Genomic DNA, 20,992 nt, shown 5'->3' on the forward strand with positions numbered 1-20,992 from the left:
TGAAAAGTGTAACAATTTCAAGTGATATTGCAGAGACCACGGTCTAGTCTCCATGCATAACCAAGTGAGCAATGAACACCACACGTGAACACAACCTGACACAACCAGAGAGTTAACAGTCTTCAGTAACTTACGGGTTAAGAGGAAATCCATCATGGAAAAGTGTGCATTACTTCATGTGAGAATGAGCAACAATAAAATTCTACAAATTGATGAGTGGTCATTAACTCCTCCCTAACTTACCAGGCTCATGCAGGCTAGGTGAAGGGGAGCAGTGGTGAGCTCGATGGTGCCAGGTTTTCTAGGCCACACCTGAGTAGTTTTTTTTTTTTTTTAAGATTTATCTATGCATATAAGAGCTGGGGTACAGGCCAGAGGTGTGGAGGGGGTGAGAGGACTCACCAGAGATGGAGTGGGGAACAGAACAGGCAGATTGAACGATGTACACTGCTGAAGGGAGCAGCGGACGAGACAGGAGAGGTCTATACCATGTGGGTCACCTCCCTGGCCAGGGATCAAACTTGTGCTGCAGTGGCTGCTGATAGCTTCATAGTGCTGATCAGCTCAACCCTTTACGCCACCAGGGAGGCCCACACCTGAGCAGTTTTCAACCAAACTCTGGGACGTCCAATCACCAAACGTTTGCGATTTGACCAGACTCCATCTCCACCATGCAGACGCACTCGAAGCTGTGGCTACTCTGTAGCTCTAGCTGACAGATGCTAATGCTGTGCCTAGACAGTACTGGTCACTTCCACTAAGTTCTTTGTATCACAATGGGCTAAAAATCATGGCAGTACTCAAGATAAAAACCAAGGTCTAGCAGCTACTCTGGGGATATGCCTCACAGTTCCCCATTTCAAGTCTCATAACTGAAGGGCTCCCACTCTGAGACACTCAAACTGCTAGAAAATTCCCAAGGACCAGCCATAGACCCACTGGTCAGTGTGATCTACAAACAAGCAACTGGAGAGAGACTCGATGCAAAACCAGAATTTTAAAAACTTTAACAATTTATTAGTCTTATTTTCCAGTAAAATATTCACATAATGTCAAAAGAATGGAATGATAGAGATGTAGCTGACTGACTACCTTTAATTAAGTCCACATAAATATTTAAAATCTAAAAACCTCAGGGCATCATCAGACTGAGTAGAAATTTGATTCCTCAAAGCAAGTATTGCTTTACTATTGTCATTAATCCAGTCAATAATATGACCAATAATCTGCCATGGTAAACAAAATGCTTGCTGATTTGTTTTTCAAAAGATATTTCGGTGAGTCATATTCAGTCAATCCAAGAAGAATATGTTATTGAACTGAGTTGCACAAAGTTTCTTTACCTCTTCTGCAAAAAGAAGAGAAAACAGTGAGTAAGGACTAGAGGTTCCCACTTAGAAGGTTGTATGATATCTATTAGTACCTAAAATTCTTCTGGAATAAAGTTGGGAATACAAACTGCATTAACTCTGACCTTCACTCTCAAAAGGCTAAGTAAGAAAATAATCAAGTGAGGGGAAAAAACCACACCTAATGTGCCTACGAAACTTCAAAGCAATTTAATATAGTGAAACACTGCTTCTTGGGGCCCGACAAAGCTCAAATCCAGCACCCCAAGTGCCAAACACACCCATGGGTTAGCGGGGTTAGGAGGGCAGCTTCTAAAATTTTGAGAAATCTGATGTAACAATATGAAACCCCCACTTGGCAACCTTGCACTGTGTCACATGTTCTACAGAGGCGCCTCCATCTAAACTTTACTCAATTCCCACTTTATATGAACAAATACTGATGTTTCTAATGTACACAAACGTATACAACTATTGATATGAGTATTACTGTAAAGGAAAAAAATTAATATATCCTAGAAGAGACACGCAGCAAAATGACATCTCACATTAACATTTCTTGTAGCTTGCACTCCCTGCCCCAGGTCTCATGGGGAGTGGTAAAGAAGCCAGTAACGGTGACACCCAAAGCTCAAGGGCAGCAGAGCTGTCAGGATTAGTTAAAGCAGGTGTTAGGATCACACCGGGCAGAGAACAAGGAGGACACTTGCGCCTCCTTATTTTCTGTTCACCAACACAGATGGCTGCAAACTGCCACCTGAACCTGGCAGCTCTGCCTATAAAATGTGTTTTTATCACAGGAAATAAAAATGGACATACAAAGTATGCAGAGCTACGTGATTTTTTTCCTCAAAGCATTATAGAAAATTTTCTTTTGGTCACTGTCTGGTTTCCCATGATATAGGAAAGTGTACTTTTCCAAGGAATTTGAAAAATAGCTTATATTTTAAAAACATTAAAAAAATAAAATAAAAACACCCAAAACATAAAATGGAACCAGTAGTGATTTTTCTTTAAGCAATGAAGGCCTCTGCTTAAAATCCCAAATCATGATTTGGTCTATATAGCATGTTTCTTAGTACAATGAAAACAGTTTTTAAATATTAGTAGCATTAAAATTGTACTCAAATACCAAATCTTGTATTTACCATTTACTTCAATCAGGTTTGCATTTTTTTGATTCAAAATAACATACAGCTCCCGCTGGTCAGACTTTTTCCCAACAACCCAATAGTCACTCATAGCTTTTACGATGATTTCTTCATCTTCATCCACTCTGCAAGACAAGAGTTTCCAAATGCAGTAGTGTGTAAAAAGTACAGCCAGACAGTGCAAGACATTCAGTTACTTGAAAGGTTCAGGGAGTCGTGTTCGAGTGAGCAGCTACATCTAGGCTCAACGGACTGTACGGACATGCCACCAGGAAGGCGGTCAAGCCTAAGTGTCCTTGGAGGGCTCTGGGTCACTTGGTTTTGAAAATGACTCCCTAAGAGGGGGAACCTCACTTGAGAAGTTGTTAGAATTACCTTGTAAAATCGCTGTTGATGTCACCCAGAATCTTCATTAAATCCGGATGAACTGACGTAAGTGACACACTGGGTGTTTTCCTCATATGAATGGTGCTTTTCTCTGCTAAATTCATATGGTTGAAGTAGATAAACTTAAACTGGGGTTCTTTTTCAGACCTGTGAAAATAAGTCATTAAAATGATAAAATTCTAAAAGAATAATTATCCAAACTATACAACTACATTGTTAAAGCTTTATATCTGGAGAGCTAAGGCTTTACTTTCAGTGACATCCTTCAAACCAACAATCTCAGTGAGGAAATAACAGGCTCCTCATTGGATACCCTTGAGGTGTTCAATATGATGTAATTTTCCAGAAAGCTTAAATGTATTTTTTTTAAAAAATCAAAGTATTTTAAATATTTTGAGAGGATTTGCTTAATAAAAGGAAAAATTTTTAAATTACATTTTTCATTAAGGTAACAACACTGGTTTACAACATGGTTCACACCTCTTCAAATGCATATTATCATAAGATGCCACCACCAAAGCATCCACAATCCTGGGCATAGCCCCCTGGGCTCCTTCCCCTCATTTCGCAGCCCCCCTCCCTGCTCAGTTCTGCAGTTAAATTCCAAGAATTTGTTTAGGTTTGGTTTTGTTGGGTTTTTTTGGCTTTGTTTCTTTATATTCCACATGAATGAAATCATCTGGTATTTGTCCTTCTCCCAACTCACTTCACTTAGCATAATCCTTTCCACTTTCAAAAAGGATAGTGCTTTCTAAATAGGAGTCACTTGATAATTTGCTGACTTAAAAAAAAAAAGCACACTGAAAAACAAATAAGCAAGCACACTGAATCAATACAGGCCATTTATGTTCTAGTAGAGGGGTTCACAAACTATGGTCCTGGGGTCATAACTGGCCCTGTTTTTCTAAAGTTTTATTGGAACAGCATTACCCCTGTATGTTTATGTATTGTCTATGGCTGTGTTCACTTAGACAATAGTTGAACAGTTGAAAGATATACAGCCTACTATGTCTCAACACTTATTATTTGGTCCTGTGCAGAAAAGCCTGTGTATCTGTTTGAAGAGTGACACTTGATCTATCCCACAGTGCAAGGGGAGGAACACAACCCACGCATTTAAATGGCCACAGAGGGCCTCCCTGGTGGCGCAAGGGGTTAGGACATAACCTATGAAGCAATCTGCAGTCACTGCAGCACGAGTTTGATCCCCTGGCTGGCCAGGAAGCAACCCAGATGGTGCAGCAGGCCTCTCCTGCCTCGCCTGCTGCTCCCCTCAACAGTCTTATTCAGTCAATCTGCCAGTTCTACTCCCCACTCTGTCTCTGGTGAATCCTCTCACCATCCACGCCTCTGGCCTGTACCCCAGTTCTTGTATGCATAAATAAATAAATCTTAAAATAAATAAATAAATGGCCACAGAGCTGCAGCCAGTACTCTAAGTGACACGGCTTTCATGACCCTAAACAGAGAGCATCCTAAACCATATTGGCCTTATTGACTGAAGTACAGCAGGTCCTCAAGTAACATCACTTCCTTCAGCGTCACTGCATTATGATGCTGATGAGAAAAAAGCAACTCTGGTTAATGCTGAACAAAACAACACTGTTGAAGGAGCTGCTTTTATGTTTTGTCACTTAAAGTCATAATTTGCTGACAACAATGTTAAGTGAGGACCTACTGTTACAGTGAACCCCTTAATTGGGTTGTATCCTTTATGACTTTAAGTGACTGGGTAATGCTACCACACTGCTCCCAGCTCGGAGTCTGATTCTTCAGAAACCAAGACAGCTGGCACCTGCCCTCCCTCATCTCTCACTGTATCCCTCATTTTCACTCAGGTCTAGGTAATAGTCTGGCATGGCACTGCACTGGGGCTTAGAAGCTGTCTCTGCTACCTCAGGGTGAGCAGCCCTGCTCTGGAGGCTGCACATGCAGGAAACCCAACCCCTGGGCTATTGGGCTGTATAGGCTGGTGCTTACTCAAGACCACCTGAACACTACAAACACCAAGTTACACATAAATTCACTACATGTTAGTAACTTCTCAAACACATGGGAAGCCCATATAAACAGGGCTTCTATTTCTCAAGTGCTTTCGAGCTACTCACTTTGCAATAATTCTACTTCACCCTGAAGATAGAGAATAGTTCAAAGACTTCAGTGTTTTTAGAGTCAAAGTGAGTTTAACCTGTGTCTCCTGATACTCGGCCCAGAGCCCTTGAGGCCATGAGACTCAGCACCAAGGCCCTCATGGCTCACACCACAGCCAACCTCATCTATACACTTTTGCATGAGGACCCAGAGGCTCTGTCTGCACAGAGCAAACCCTGCTGGTACTACTGCCAGTGTGAAGTTTGCAATCTGGGTCAGTCAAGTTGGGATGTGGTACTCACGAGGCCAAGTCCACAGGCGTAGCTAGCACACCTAATCCTGAAAATTCATGTCCAATCAAAGGAGAACTGAGGGAATATAAATAGAAGACCCAGCCCCCACTATCTTCTAGAGGCAGAAAACTCAGAACAGCTCCCCAGGAAGCTGTTCAGACAGGACTGAACAGCTCACTGCTGTTCTCTGGATTCAGAGGCAACATAACATTAATACTGCCCACATTCTTTAGTAAAAACCAGTACAATTCTTCCCGGACTGGTTAAATGTTCGAAAGTAAACACAAAGCAAAGTACAAACCCAGATATTCTCTTGTTGATGTTAAATTGCTCACAGATGTCAGATGCCAGCACAGTGAGCTGGGGCCCAACAATGCTGTCTAGTCTTCGGCAAAAATCCAACGTAGGTTGTATAGAGGCTAAGAAGCAATTTAAAAAATAGCTGTAAGCGCTGTAATACTTCGCATTAAAAGGGTCAATCTTTACTTTACCATCTTAACAGTATTCAAATTAAAAATTTATTGATCTGGGAAATAAAACAATAGATCCCCTTCCCCTCCAAACAGAAGAGTCAAAATTAATCATATTTAAGATGGAAAAAGTCAAAGAGCTGGCTCACTGTGACTATTGACTTAAGGACGTCGGGTGGGGCAACCCATTTATCTAACCCGTGTAGACCTAAGAAGGGAAAATATTTATATTTAACAAGCACTACAGACCATTCATGGGCCAGGTGATGTTTGCGACTTTACGAATATTCCTCATTTAATCCTCAAAGCCCTCTTTGAGATAAATACTCCTATGACTTCAGTCAGGGGCGAAGATGGGGTAAGGAGCACAGAAAGGTGCCCAGCTGTTGCTGCCAACAAGCAAGAAAACCAGGACTTAAGAAATATTAGAAACAGATGGTTATGGTGGCAGAGGTCCCACATGGAAATGGTACTTCATGGAATCTCAGTGTTGTTTATGACAATATATTTATCATTTAGGAACAGAACAAAACAAACTGTAAAGAGGGAAGGTCTATCTAATTAGGATGAAGTCAGATAAAGGCACTCACTTACCGTCAATCATAAAACACACAGCTGCACTCATGGCCTGAGAGGAGAAAACAAATCAAAGATTATAAAAAAGGAAACTTAAATAACCAAATGCAGTGTCCTTGTTTGAATCTTGAGTTGAACAAATGAACTTTACAAAGACATTTTGTATCTACTAGAGAAATCTGGATATAGAGTAGATATTAGCTATTAAGGAAATACTGTCTATTTTGTGGTTAACAGTGTTATAATAGCATAGTGGTGAAGTTAAAACAGATGTCCTTGTTAGAGATGCAAATCAAAGCATTTATGAGTGAAATGACATGATGGTTTAAAATGTTCTAGCAAAAAACTAAAACAAAACACACAGACAGATGAAAGATTAGCATATTGTTAATTAAGCTGCAAGAGGGGGAGCTGGGGATTCAATATTCTAGTCTCTAGTTTTGTGTCTGTGACAATTTTTATTAACACAAGTTAAAAAAACCCACAAATTAACGTCACCATGTCTAAATTATGACATTAGCAAATAACAGCAAGCTATGGCAACCAAGAAATTAAAGAACCAAAAATGTTTAAATTTATCAAAACTGTGCACAGCATTAAAAAAGGCCAAGAGGGCCTCCCTGGTGGCGCGAGGGGTTAACCACCGCACTATGAAGCAATCCGCAGCCTCTGTAGCACCAGTTTGATCCCCTGGCCAGCCAGGGAGCAACCCACATGGCGAAGCAGACCTCTCCTGACTTGCCTGCTGCTCCCCTCACTAGTGTACTTCGGTCAGTCTGCATGTTCTGTTCCCCACTCTGTCTCTGGTCAATCCTCTCACCCCCCACATGTCTGGCCTGTACCCCAGCTCTTGTGTGCATAAATGGATAAATCTTTAAAAAATAAAAAATAAAATAAAAAAGGCAAAGGATGTAAAAGGCTTATGATGAAGCACTTTCTTCTCTTGGGCCTGGCCCCACGGGAACCTCTCACCCACTGGTAGACAATATGGCCACATGCTGTCACCTTGAGACACTCTCCCAGCTTCCTGCTTATGAGAGGATGCATGTGACCCCTCGCCTCATCTGCCTTCTTCCTCCTCCCCTGATCCTTGTTCCTCCCCGGGCGCCTCAAAGATGGAGGGCCCGCTCACCACACACCAGTCACAGGCAGCCACATTAGAACTGCCACTTTTTTTTTATATTTCTTTTTCTTACATCATTGTTCATTTTTTAAAAATTTTATTTATTTACTTATACAAGCACCAGGTACAGTCAGAAGCACGGGAGGGTGCGAGAACTCAGAACAGGCAGAAAGACCGAGGCACGCTGCTGAGGGGAGCAGCGGGCGCGGCAGAAGAGGTCTGCACGCCATGTGGGACCCTCGCTGGTGACCGGGGATCGAACTGGCGCTGCAGAGGCTGCGTCAGCTCTGCAGCCCAGTACTCAACCACCACACCACCAGGGGAGGCCCCAGAACTGCTAGTTTTTAAAAGAGGACACTTACATACCCATGAGTCCCTAACCTTGCCACACTTCCATTGCCTGGCTCGGTCAGCTACTTCACTTTTACACGGTCAAAGTGAACTTCAGTTACACTATTCTGCAACTAAACATTTATTATTACTTGCCTATAAAAATGGTGGCAAATTTGATGGCTTATGGGCCAGTCCCAGTCAATGTATGTGGGTTTTTTTGTGTGTAGAATAATTGAGCCCTGGAGCTGCCTCTTCCCTGGGCTGAATTTAACCCATGCTCTTCTGCTATAATAAACTGTGAGTACAACAGCTTCTCCAAGTTTTGTGAGTCCTTCTAGCAAACTATAGACTCTAAGAATAGCTGTGGGGACCCCTGAACTTTGCAGCTGGAGACTATTAAACGGTACCCTTTAGATGGGTGAATTACACGTTATGTGAAGTTACGTGAATTCTATCTCAATAAAGCCACTTAATTAAAATAAAACTTAATGTGAGCACAATGCCAATATCATGTCTACTCTATCATGATACTGTAGCTACCAGCGGACTCCAAAAATGGTACTCCAGCAGTGTGCCAGGCTCAGATCTCCTTCATTAGAGTTCACAGTCATTACCCCAGAGTCAACAGGACAATGATTTTAGTTTAATATTAGAAATGGGCTTTTCCCTCTACTCTAATTACTGCTCTAAATTATGTCCCATTTGATTCTGGTTCATTTTCATACCCTACCTTTTTATATTTCCCCTGGAATTCTCCTCTCCCTTTGCCATTCTTTATTGTATTACACATATAATTGAATCTCTTAACCACATTATTTTATGAATGAAACATCTTTACTCTTGAGTCCTCTCATCAGAACAGAGACCCCTTCCCCTGTGCCCTCGTGAAAGCACTTGCGGTTTGTTGGCAGACCTTCAGAGCTCTGTCAAGCCACGTCTTCCTTTTACCGTTCTCATGGAGAACACTATTTTAGATTCCAGGGTGTTCTCTTTCTTGGTTTCCTCCTTTCTTGGTTTCCCCTAGTGAGGTACAATTTTATGCAACATCTGAAGAAAGGAGGCCCTGGTAACCTTTTGAGACCTTTCATGTTTAATGTATTTTCCCTCGTCTCACCTATGATGGATAGTTTGGCTTGACAAGGAATTCTATGCTGAAATTCATTTTCTCTTAGAAATTTAGAAGTCTTTCACCTCTGCCACCTATCATCTAGTGCTGGCATGGAAACTACAAAGCCAGTTTTGTTTTTGTTCTTTTACAGGTGACCTGATTTGCTGCTGGAAGCTTTTAGAACTGTTTCTTTGTATTTCTGAAATTGTTCATTGTGGATCTTTATATTTACTGTGCTAGATGTCCAGTGCGCCCTTTCAATGTAGAAAATGTGTTCCTCTTCAGCTAGACATGTTCTTATCACATTACTTTACTCATTTTGTTTTCTCCATTTTCTGTTAATCAGAGGTTGAAATTCCTGAACACTCACCTTCCTCCTATACTACGATCTCTTGACATTTTATCTTATATTCTGAGACAGGAAGTTGTCTTGAATCCCTCTAATGAATTTCTTACATCTAATTTCTTAATTTAATTAGAAATAATTAAAACAGCAAATTTGTTACCTATATTTTACCACAACAAAAAATATTTTAAAAATTGTACTTTCAACTACTTTCAACAGTTTTATAGACACAACTTCTCTAATATTTGTGGACACTAAATTTCATTTTATTTTTTAAAAGATTTATTTTATTTTTATGCATACAAGAGCTGGGGTATAGGCCACAGGTGCGGGTGAGGGGGGCACGATGAGAGAATTCACCAGAGACAGAGTGGGGAACAGAATAGGCAGACTGACTGAAATACACTGCTGAGGGGAGCAGCGGGAAAGATAGGAGAGGTCTGCCCCACCACGTGGGTAGCTCCCTGGCCAGGGATCGAACTCGTGTTTGCAGTGGCTGTGGACAGCTTCATAGGTTGCGTCTTAACCCCTTGCACCACCAGGGAGACCTGACACTAAATTTTAAAAGTTCTTTTCAGTTCCCAGAATCATTTTAGTTTTTCTCAGACCAACAGTTTTGTCTTCCTGATAGTACTTACAGTGAGGGAACCAAGAGGCTGGCCAGGAAGGAAGCTTTACCTCGAGTGCAAGAGGAGCAGCGCCCAGGTGCACAGCCATAGCAGAGCGAGCTGGGCCCTAGCCACTCTGCATCTCTTCACAGTGTTTGTTTAAAAGACCCTCATCTGTGGCCAGGTTTATAAGGAAGGGGAGAGAGGGGAAGCTGACTGGTTTTTAATCTCCTTTCCAAGCCTACTTCCCATCTTGATACCTCAAATGACTGCCCAAGATGGGAGCTTCTCTGGGCTTCTGGCTCAGGGTACTACACTCTGCACTCATGTATGTAGGCTGACGCATCCTCCACCCTCCTCTATCAGGCATCACTCTTCCATCTCCTTCCTCTCTTCTAGGAAGTGACCAAATTCCCTTCTCCGATGTTCACCTCTTTCTCTACTCCTGTGGCGTCACTGCTCAACCTTCATGAATTAAGGCTTAGAACACAACTCTAACATAATTATACTGTGAAGTAGGAAAGAAGACAAACGCATATGCTGTCTTCTTTCTTGAACACTATACTACCTTTAAAGAAACCAACCTAACAATACATATCCTTCCAAGATGTTATCCTGACAGAAATAAGGACTGTCCTGATAGAACTTTAAAAGAGAGATAAGAGAAAGCATTATTCACGGTACAGGTAGGCCACTTCTAGGAGGTAGCTAATTAGGAGCAACACCCACCTTTGACAGCCTCTGATTGGTGAGCATGAGGGACGTAAATGTTTGTGAGTCACAGCCCTACAGTTACTCTTTCATGAATAACAACACTTTAAAAGGAGCTGAAAATAAAATTACTTCCCAGAAGAGCACCCATGATGAGTTTTACAACATTCAGAACTTCCAACATCTGTTCCAAGAAACATTTCAAAGGTTCCCAATATGCGCCGATGCTCATGTACACATGCAGGAAAGATCTACTTTAGTATTAATCTGAAATACTAGAGGGGAAAAGTTGTTACCTTATAAACAATTAAATGGAGCGCTTCATAGGTGTCATCTGTATTTACAAAAATTTTGGGGAATCTGCATTTTGCTTCCGGATCATTAAGGTTCAAAGGTCCAGTAAGAAATCTTAAAAGCAAGCACAGAGATTCCTTAATTCAGTTAGCAAATATAGACACAAGTACATTTCTACTTACATATATCTATTTTTTTGAAGTTAGACATTATTTTGGAAAACAAAAAATAATAGTTTTAGTTCACTGGATAATGAGAATTTCCAAATAGCACAACAGAAATTATGATTTTATCTTGGCAAAAATAATAATAAAACTCAATATTGTATAACAAAAAATAGCAGTCCTACCTTCCATAGTGTTGGAGATTTCCTGGCATTTCTGCCCTTATTGGAGAATCCCTTCCTGCCAACTGTAAACAAATTTAATGTTGAGAAATGACTTACTAGATAGCATTCATATCTACTAGTTGGTTCCATGCCATTTTTTTTTGATTGATTAAACTTTATTTTCTTACATTGTTGTTCATTTTTGTTCAATATCTGATTCCTTCCCGCAGGTGTAGTCCCCATAAATCTTCTACCACCACATCACCCATTTAATTGTGACTCTATATACTTGTGCTCTTCCCTCCCCTGTTTTGATTCCCCTCTCCCTCCACCACCCTTGCTGGATCACTCAGCTCTGTGATGGCAAGTTTTGTCTTTTTTATGACACTTTGTTTGGTTTCCCTATATTCCTCCTGGAAGTTTTTCTTTTCCCTCCTGACTTATTTCACTGAGCATAATCCCTTCCAGCTCCATCAATGTTGCTGTGAATGGCATGAGTTTATCATTTTTGATTGCTGAGTAGTATTCCACTGCATATATATACATTATCTTCTTGATCCATTCATCTGTTTTGGGACATTTGGGTTGTTTCCATATCTTGGCTATTGTAAAAAGTGCTGCAATAAACATAGGAGTGCAGGTTTCCTTTCAAATTAGTGTTTTGTGTCCTTTAGGTAGGTCCCTAGGAGTAGAACTGCTGGGTCATATGGCAGACCCATTTTTAGTAATTTGAGGATCCTCCACATAGCTTTCCATAGTGGTTGGACCAGTTTGCATCCCCACCATCAATACAACAGAGTTCTTTTTTCTCCACATCCTCATCAGTATTTGTTGTTGTCAGTTTTTAAAATATGGTCCATGCCATTTTTCTCTATCAATTTGGTGAGGAGAACCTCATACCCCAAAATGAAGGGAGACTATAGGGGTACATAAAGAACTCACTGATTTTAACCAGAACATATCATAACCTCAGGGTACCCTAAATTTCATATATTGATTTAATTGTCTTTATAGGAATAACTCAAATCTTCCATGTAGTTAATACATACTAGGCAATGATATAAAGGACTTAATTTCATCTCATGTCACCCTTTTGGGAATAAAGTACTAGACATCACTAAATAAAGCACTAAACGGAGGTTTCTGTGGTGGCAATGTCACACATGGAGAGCCTCCTGCAGTGATCCTAGGAGGGGTCACCTTAAGCTGGTGCTTTGGCATCCAGCCAACCCTGATATCAAGTCCATGTATTGTCCACGTATCAAGTCCTGACTCTGTCACGTATAGCAGAGTGACCCTGGTGAATAATTTAAGCTTCCTCAGCCTGAGTATCCTTTCTGGAAGATGGAGATAAGGCACCCAACTCTTAGGGTTGCTTTCAGGAGGTCATGAGACAATGCATATTTGCTGGGCATTTAGGACAATGTCTGGCACATGGTCCACTGTTCAGAAATGTTAGTCACTGCCCACAAAGGAACTAAGCAAAAGAACAGGTCTTTCTCAAAATCTTGCTTTCAACTTGTTATCAGAGATTTTTCCTGTTGTTTCAAGTCAAGGCCTTAAAAAGAGAGAGACAGGAAGGGAGGGAGGGTAAGAGACAAAGTGCACACCTGTACCTGAGTAGCGACGGCTTTATGGGCAGTGAATTAATTTTCACTTCCACCCTAATGAAAGCAAAGTGGACACTCTGGGGAGAACAATGAGATATTTACAGTTTTCTGTAGAAAACCAGGAATTAAATACCAGAGTGGAAAAGGTAGGCAGGCAATATAATATCTAGTCAAAATTACATCTCATGTTTGTTAACGAAAAGAATATAAAGGAAATTAAATAAATTTTTTTCAGAGATCCCTGGCACTTTCAAAGTTCCCTGAACTCTACCTAAAAATCCAGTTTTTTCTGTTATTCAATGAAACTCCTCTTAAAAACATTCCTTTGCTACTGCAACTGAGCATACCAAAATGAAAAAAGGACACACATGGTTTTGCTAAGTGATACACAAATATCATGAAGTATTACAATAGTAATGTAAACTATAAATTAGAGCTGCTCATGCACCACTTCACTCCACCCTCCTCCTCACCCCTCAACCTGCGTAGTTGTCTGTGTACACAGGTATACACAAGTAGAGAGAGCGCGCGCGACAGAGATTAGTCCTCAGTCATACCTCAGGTTCAATATGCCTTGGAAATAGAGATGTGGTGAGGTATTTGTACAGAATTCTCATGTCATCTTGTTCTAATCCACTCCTGAAACATCACAAAAGCATTGTTGTTAAAAGTTGGGATTGGTCTTGTGTCTTTCTACTACTCTGAGATACAGTTCTTTTCTTCTCTTACATTAGATCAAGAAACCCTTTCCTAGACTGGCTGGTCCTTGAGCTGGACGCTTGAACTTGATCTTGCCCTGCCGAAAGCAACTAGGTAGTAATCTGGCATTTTACATGCCATTTTACATAATGAGTAACAGCAGGTTTGATTCTCTGGAAGAGCTAATTCCATATGGGGGTCTCTAGGCAGCATCAAGAGACAATGCTGCATTTCAGGCGGCAGCGATCTCTCTGCTTCCTGCAACATTCGTTCGGCCAGTATCTCTAGTATCTCAGAAAATATTAGTATGCTGATGGGATTTGATCCTGCTATATCTCAGAAATTCATGCAGATTTTAATTTTCTAGATTTCAGCATAGTCAAAGAGGAGGAAGAGACAAACTTTCTGGCAAATCATTTAATCTGAAATGAGGCAAAAAAGAGTGTGTAGAAAAAAGTGCAGAGAAATTGGCAGGCATCGGATTCCATTTGAAATTGGCTTTTTAAGTAGGGATGAAAAAGATGATGAGTCTATATCTGGGTTTTTTCTAGTCAAGATAATTTTAAAAATCCTATGAGGAAACATAACTTTATATAAATCTAGCCTTTATGTCATATACCAGAGACTTGTTCTTCTTTTCCCAGAGAAGTTTTACATTAGAAAGAGTCTGGTCTGTCTTAGCTAATAAATACACTCACTTCCCTAGACTTCTGCAATTCTGTTTCACCCTTTCCTCTTCCTATACCAACTCTCTACTTTTAAGGCTCTTTTCATGCCTTGTTCACAACTCAATCTATAACAGAGCCTTATACCCTTCACAGGTTTATTTTCTACCAAGTAGAAAGAGCAGTTCTGGGTCCAAAGTTAAGATCAGTAGAGAAGAAGTGGTTGAGAACCTTTAGCGCTTGTTCTATGACAACGCCAACGCCCCAAGTGTCATGTAGCCAAGTAGGCAGACGGAATTTCCAAATCAAACACCTGAAAAAAATCACCAATGTTTGGTTTGCAGAAATAATTGAGACAAGGGGAGAGAAAGGAAAACAAAGACAAAAAGGGTTCTGGATATTATTTTCTTTTTAGCATATAAATAAGAAGTACGGGAAAGGAGGGGCTATTACTTAAAAGATGCGTTATAACAAGTGTGTTCTGGGCAATCTATGAAGAGCTATGTTTCCAATAGAGCAGCTACTCGGCATATCTGGCTATTGAACACTCAAAATACAGCTAGCTGAAATGAATGTAAAATACACAGTGGATCTGAAAGATCTATCACAAAAAGAATATCTCATTAATAATGTTTAAAATAGTTTACTACTAAATATATCTAAAATATTGTTATCAAGCTTACCAGGTTCTTTTATTTTAATGTGGCTACTAAAATATTGGAAATTATCTCTGTGGTTTGCATTATATTCTTATTGCACAATGTTATTCCAGATCAGAGAATACTGAAAAGAAAAACACTCTACAAAAGGAAATGGATGACAACACTTATTAACTGCTTACTAGGTACAATGTACTTAGGACTCTGTTTTTATTATTTCACTTAAAGCTTAACACAAAGCATTAAAGACCTTGGTTTTGGTTTTCTGGGTAAAAGATCAAAAAAAAAGTAAGTCGCAGCCAACCATTCAGAGTGTAATACACTCACTTTCCCCAGGGGATACCTGCCTAGAGCCCCGCCTAGTTATAATCTCCATGAGCCATTCTCTTGTATGTCACCGCCATGCCTATTCCTGCTCCCCTACAAATGCAAATAAATGAAGTCATGTTGTATTACAATCATGAAATGTTGCCATCAGGGAAAAGTTCTGACAACTGCATGCCAATCTTCAATGACCCCAAACTAAAAACGAAAAACAAAACTCAAGAGTTGCTTCCTTAGCACAAATAAACTTAAACAAAACTGTGCTCTGTAATTCCAAATAATTCAGAACTCCATCAAACAGGAAATAGCCCACAGCCTCAGAGATATAGATACTCTGCTTCATGAATAGTTATCTAAGAGGATTAAAAAAAAAAAAACAAGCTTTTCTTCAGCAGACATCTCAACTGATTCACGTGTGCACAAAAGACTGATTTTTCTGTGTTTTACCCAAAGCTAACTGGACTTTAGTTATTTTACATTATGCCCACCCCACCTACCCTGAGTCAAAGAGCAACTCCCACTATGTAAGCCACAGGGCCCGGTGGTCAGGGGCACTGCATTTCACTCCTGCAAGCCAAGTTACTTCATTTGGGAACTTGCAGCAAAAACTCTACTGAGGATAAGGTGGTGACCACACCACACAGAATCCTTTACATTAGGCTCACTTGAGTCTATGACACAGAATATGTTACTGCCACATGTTGACAGTAATAATCTAGCAAGATCAAAGGGTATGGTCAGCTTTGAGCAACTTAAGAAATATCTAGGGCAATTACTCATAAAAGTGAATTGAAAAGCAGATCAATTCACTAAAAAGAAAATTCTCTCAAAAAAGAAACAGGCCAAAAACCCTGGAAAAGATAATGAATTGATGTTCTCTGACTAGTAGCAGTAAATGACAAGGTCACTGCAAAAACCAAACCCACTCATTAGATGCAATATAGTCCAAACAGGACTATGAAAGATTGTCTCCTAAATTTGCTCATTTGCTTTGAGCTCACGATCAATGTACACTGAACACATACAATGTGCCTGGTTCTGACCATGTGTTGGAACTCATTTAGATCACTTCAATGTAGAAATAGAAGTAAACATAAATATACCAGCTTTGAAACAAGAAATAGCCTCTGAAAATGAGCTATTTTCTTGAAGTTTTCTTGCCATGAATGCCTGGGATTTGTGACATCCCAGTCAGCAGGTTAAGGTGAACTACCGAGCAACTCCATGCAGTCACCAGAGCCATGTGCTGTTCACTTCTAGGGGCTGTCATTCATTACTCTAGGGGGTGTCACTGTTTGTCAGTGATAAAGATGCCAAGAGGATTCCCAGGAATGGGGCAACAAGTAGCCCTGTGAGTTCAACTCAGTTGGTCACTGTGGCTCCAGGACTCCCATCGTGATCTGCTCAGCTCACAGGGAACCCTCTTGCTCCAGGTCTTACCCTCTCACTCCTAAAGCTCACACCCACATCAGGGTGCGTGTTATATCAGACTGTCAGCACTTGACCTTTCTTTGACAGTGGCCCCCAAGGTCATGGACTGCTATGGGAGTCTGACCCACTCCCCTTTATCTTCCGGCCACCGAGGATGGCTACACTTCCTGTCATTTTTACCTCTCCTCTTTAGACCCGACAGCGGGTCTCTTTAACCTTTCATAGCAGCATTAACTTTCATCACACTATCGCACTGTTACTATCTCAGAAAACTAGAAAAGTTATTACAGTATAGAGTTGCCTGATAAACAAAGGAGATGTCTGTTAAAAAGGAGATGCATTTTCATCTGGAATTCATTTTCAATGGAGAAAACAAATTCTGTATGAAAACCCATCAACTTGCTTAATAATCCTGAGAGGGTACCTACCAGATGAGTTGATCATTATAGAGAAAGGCAGTATATTTGACTATACTCAGGCTTTCTTCCATTCTATTAATAAAGGACTGGATTTTCAAATAAGTCATTTTATCCAATGGGAAGAAGCTGATTCCGCCAAAAATGTCAAGCAGATCACAAGACTGCAAATGCAATGTTTGCAAATACTGTAGGAAAAAATAAGGCATAAACTTTACTAATAGTACACTAAATGTTGTATTCTTTGACAAGTGAAAATAATTAATCTTATATTAGACTAACATTTATGGAATAGTTACATACTGGCAAACAGCACACTGACAAGACCAGATAAGTAAGTTTCAGGTAACTGAATCTGAAACCCGTATCAATTTCAAAATATAAAGTTCAACATGACTAGTTAACATTTACTCAGAATTGTGTTTCTACTATTTGAAGTACTCACTTTCATATATTAATGCTTCTCAAATTATTATAGCTTAACATCATTAGCAATGTATATAATGATGGACAGACATGATCTTGTAAGAAAATTATGTGAAAAGATGTGTAGTCAGGACAACAGCTGAACCCATTAACAGAATGTTGATAGGCGAAGAGTGATGAGAAATCAGAAGACAGTATAAAAGTGAATAATTAAAGACATTAAAGTGAAGAAACAAGAAAGAAAATTCATAAAAACAAAACATTGTAGGATAGATTATCAAATGGGGAGAAAACAAGTTGGGAATTATTCCTGTAAGATAAACTAACTTGGACCAAAGGAGGGGTGAGATGGGCAAAATTCAATGTATCATGAAAGAGAATACAACTATTTGTGAACATTCATTTATTACTCGGGGGAAATCAAATTGTAACTACAAATGATAAAGTCTGTGTCACAGCCAAAAACTTTTATTGAGTCAATATAATCTTGTTTAGTGAACAGAATCAATCCATAAGACTGTGCAACTCCAGTACGTTTAAATTCTGCTAATTACCAATCCACCACACAGTAAGGATGATTATGAGTAAGTCCATGTTAACAGACACACAGAGGACAAGGATGAGGCCACAAGATGTCTCCAAGGTGCTTTAAGGGGCTGTGCACAAGTGGCAGGATGCTCTGGTCCTACCCACAAGGTGAGAAAAGGACTCAAGAGTGCCAGTCTAATGACCTGCCTCAAGGTCTGGTTTTGCCACACATGTACATTTCTCTAAAGGTCTGCTTGAACACTATGAAGATTATAAATAAAAATCAAAATACTTACCCGATGAAAGAATTTCTCTAATCTTTCTTTTAGGAGTTTGACACCTCCATCTTCCATGGCTTTCAGAAATGTACCATTAAAGAGCTAAAGGTATAAAGTTTTTACAAGGTCAATTTCCTATTCCATGTAACAGTACCATTAGTTCTTTTTAGATTAATTAATTAACCTTATGTGACCCTCCAGTTCCTTTAAATACAAGAAAGCCTGAGTTACAAAGCTGCAAAAAATACACTTCAGTGATGCTGCTACTTTTATGAAACCACTGAACTGTCCTAGGCATTTTTTTTTTAAGCATCCATTCATATCTAAGTTTTGGTTCATGTAATATAGCCAGAATTGTTAAATCATGCAAATATTAGAGTATATACATTCCTTTGGAAGATGAGTTCTCTGGTTCACCAATGGTGATATATTCCTAGTAGAAGGCCAGGAACAGATGCTCAACGAATAAGTGTATACACAAATCTCAATACTATTTCAAAGGCCCCAATATTTCTTCCCCTCTAGTAGATACACAGTCACTCTGCAGTCATCCCTAGAATTGAGAATTATTTTTAAACCACCTCTGTAAATAAAGGTAACTGGTTAGATTCTCAATTCAGAAAGAATGTCATGCTTACCTTGTACATACTGTAGCACTGCTGTAACACTGAACTGTAAACCTTGTCCTACAAACAACACAAAGATACAGCACAGATTTCAATTCAAGGGGGAAAAAGTGTCTATCATATAGCAAAGATACAATGACTCTTGGTAAAGCAATATAATGCTTATAAACTTGGTCCTACAACAGCTGAAAATAAGGGGTGCTCAAATTTCTGCAAAGTAACCTAGTTTAAATTTGACCAAGTAAGTCACCCAATCTATTTAGTAATCATTTTTTTCCTAAAATGATGAAATAAGAAACGACATATTACCAGCAACTCTTCCTCTTGGTATTCAACAATTGGTTTTCCATCTTTACTCTGCTTTTCAATTATAGGATTCCGAACAACCTACAAAGTTTGATAAACTGACATTACACAATGAATCAATTTATATGTGTTTTTAATTTTCCCTTAATTAAAAAAATTTGAACATGTTAAAACACTGGACACATAACTTTTTAAAAGAGCCCCAAGAACATATATACTGAATGGGAGTTTGATTTTTAAAATTGCAACCAACTTTAATTTTACTTTGATGCAATGCTAGAGGGCTTTCCTAAGTTCCTAACAATAAAGATCACCCATAGCTTTACTGTATAGATTCAAAAAGATGTACTGTGTATGTAAATACCATGACCATCCAGAAATTTTCTTCTGGTTCATTGAAGAACTGTCTATTCTTCTGTGTATGTAAAGATTTTGCAGGTTTTGATGGACTAAAGGTCCTAAAAAGGTTAAAAGAATATGTTTGGTGTCGACAATTCTCCAGTATAAATTGTAAGAATTCACTGAGCTTCACAAAAGCACATTTAAAGGCTTTACCTTGTAAACTGTACAATAGCTTCACATAATCCAACATTTCTAATTTTTTCATTCTTTTCTACTTCATTTGGATGATAAAACAAAATTTTATTTTCCTCCTAAAGTATGAAGAAACAGAAGCACATCAAAATAAGCACTTTTTCATCTTAGTTGTCTAAAACGCTGTTTAGTGCTAACCTCTCATGTCATCCATGGTAAGGGCAAGACCAAACAAAAGCCCTTTTTAGAAAGAATTACCATCATTGCGTAAATAACGCCCACCAGCCTGTAAGGCAATCGTGATCTTCCCTAAGCCACATGTCATCTGAAGTAGCACTAGACAAAAGAACATGCTCTGAAAACTCAACCTTTGCATTTCTCTTCCCTCTAGCTTGTAAAAAACCAAACGCTTGTAAGAAACAAGCATGTACACACGTGCACAGACAAATCTCCCAGCAAATTAAATCTATTAGATTCACAGGCATTTGGACTGACAGCCTTTATGATCTGCTGCCAACAAAACGTAGCTCCGGACATCCTCTGAGGAAGTCACCGTCCCCATCGAAAACACAAACACACCCCCCACCCCCATTTATTTATTATTTCGGGGGAAAAAAATAACATTCCGAGGCTTCACCAGTCCCGCATAACATAATTTGAGGGCTACAGTCCTCCACTCTTGTTCCACTCTTCTAGTCGGGAACTTCCAGTAACAAAGACACAAGCTTAACTGTAATGACCCAGAATGGATGCAAAGAGAAAAGATACTCAACCTGTGTGGAGGGATTAACCTGACGAACCTTCATTCACCACACAGGCACTGATCCAGGACCTGAAACAGGCCTGCGTTGCCCGGCCCCGCCGTATCCCCGGGCCCGGGGTGCACACCTGGCACAAAGCAGTCAGTAAGTGCCGCTTCGGGAGGGCGGAGTGACAGGTGCTGCCCAGCGCTGGGCGGGCCAGGGCCGCCTCCCGGGCGCACCCCGCGACTCCCCGGGCCGGACGCCGGCCGGTCCCCCCCCTCCACCCCCGCCCCGGCCTTCCAGCAGCAGCCCGCGCGGCCCCCCTCCGCCTACCTCTCCCTCGCGCGGCCCGAAGCGAGGATTGTAGATGAAGAAGCTCAGCAGCGCCGGCGGGAACTGCTTCTCCTGGGCCGCCCAGGCCCCGGCCCCGGCCGCCGCCGCCGCCATCCCGGCCCGGCCCCCGCCCCGGGAGCGTCCTCCGCCGCCGGGAGACAGCCGCCGCGAGGAGACCGCTCTTCCGCCTCGCCGGCCCGCGCCCCGGAAGTGCTCGCCGCGACCCGGAAGCGGGGCCCGGCCCAG

The 20,992-nt window shown here is 40.6% G+C and overlaps 1 protein-coding gene across 1 annotated transcript; it reads right to left on the reverse strand.

Moving 5' to 3' along the window:
* Positions 1-1,292: 1,292 nt before the first annotated feature.
* On the reverse strand, positions 1,293-20,860 carry CCZ1 (CCZ1 homolog, vacuolar protein trafficking and biogenesis associated; the record flags this gene model as incomplete). Its single annotated transcript, XM_084250510.1, has 15 exons — positions 1,293-1,348; positions 2,498-2,625; positions 2,876-3,034; positions 5,573-5,690; positions 6,336-6,369; positions 10,843-10,954; positions 11,190-11,251; positions 13,336-13,417; positions 16,985-17,160; positions 18,223-18,306; positions 18,843-18,890; positions 19,140-19,217; positions 19,501-19,594; positions 19,692-19,789; positions 20,747-20,860. The coding sequence occupies 15 exons, from the start codon at positions 20,858-20,860 to the stop codon at positions 1,293-1,295; spliced, it is 1,443 nt and encodes a 480-aa protein (XP_084106636.1).
* Positions 20,861-20,992: the final 132 nt, after the last annotated feature.

Source organism: Talpa europaea (assembly GCF_964194135.1).
Source record: "Talpa europaea genome assembly, chromosome: 12".
Taxonomy (NCBI): Eukaryota; Metazoa; Chordata; class Mammalia; order Eulipotyphla; family Talpidae; genus Talpa; species Talpa europaea.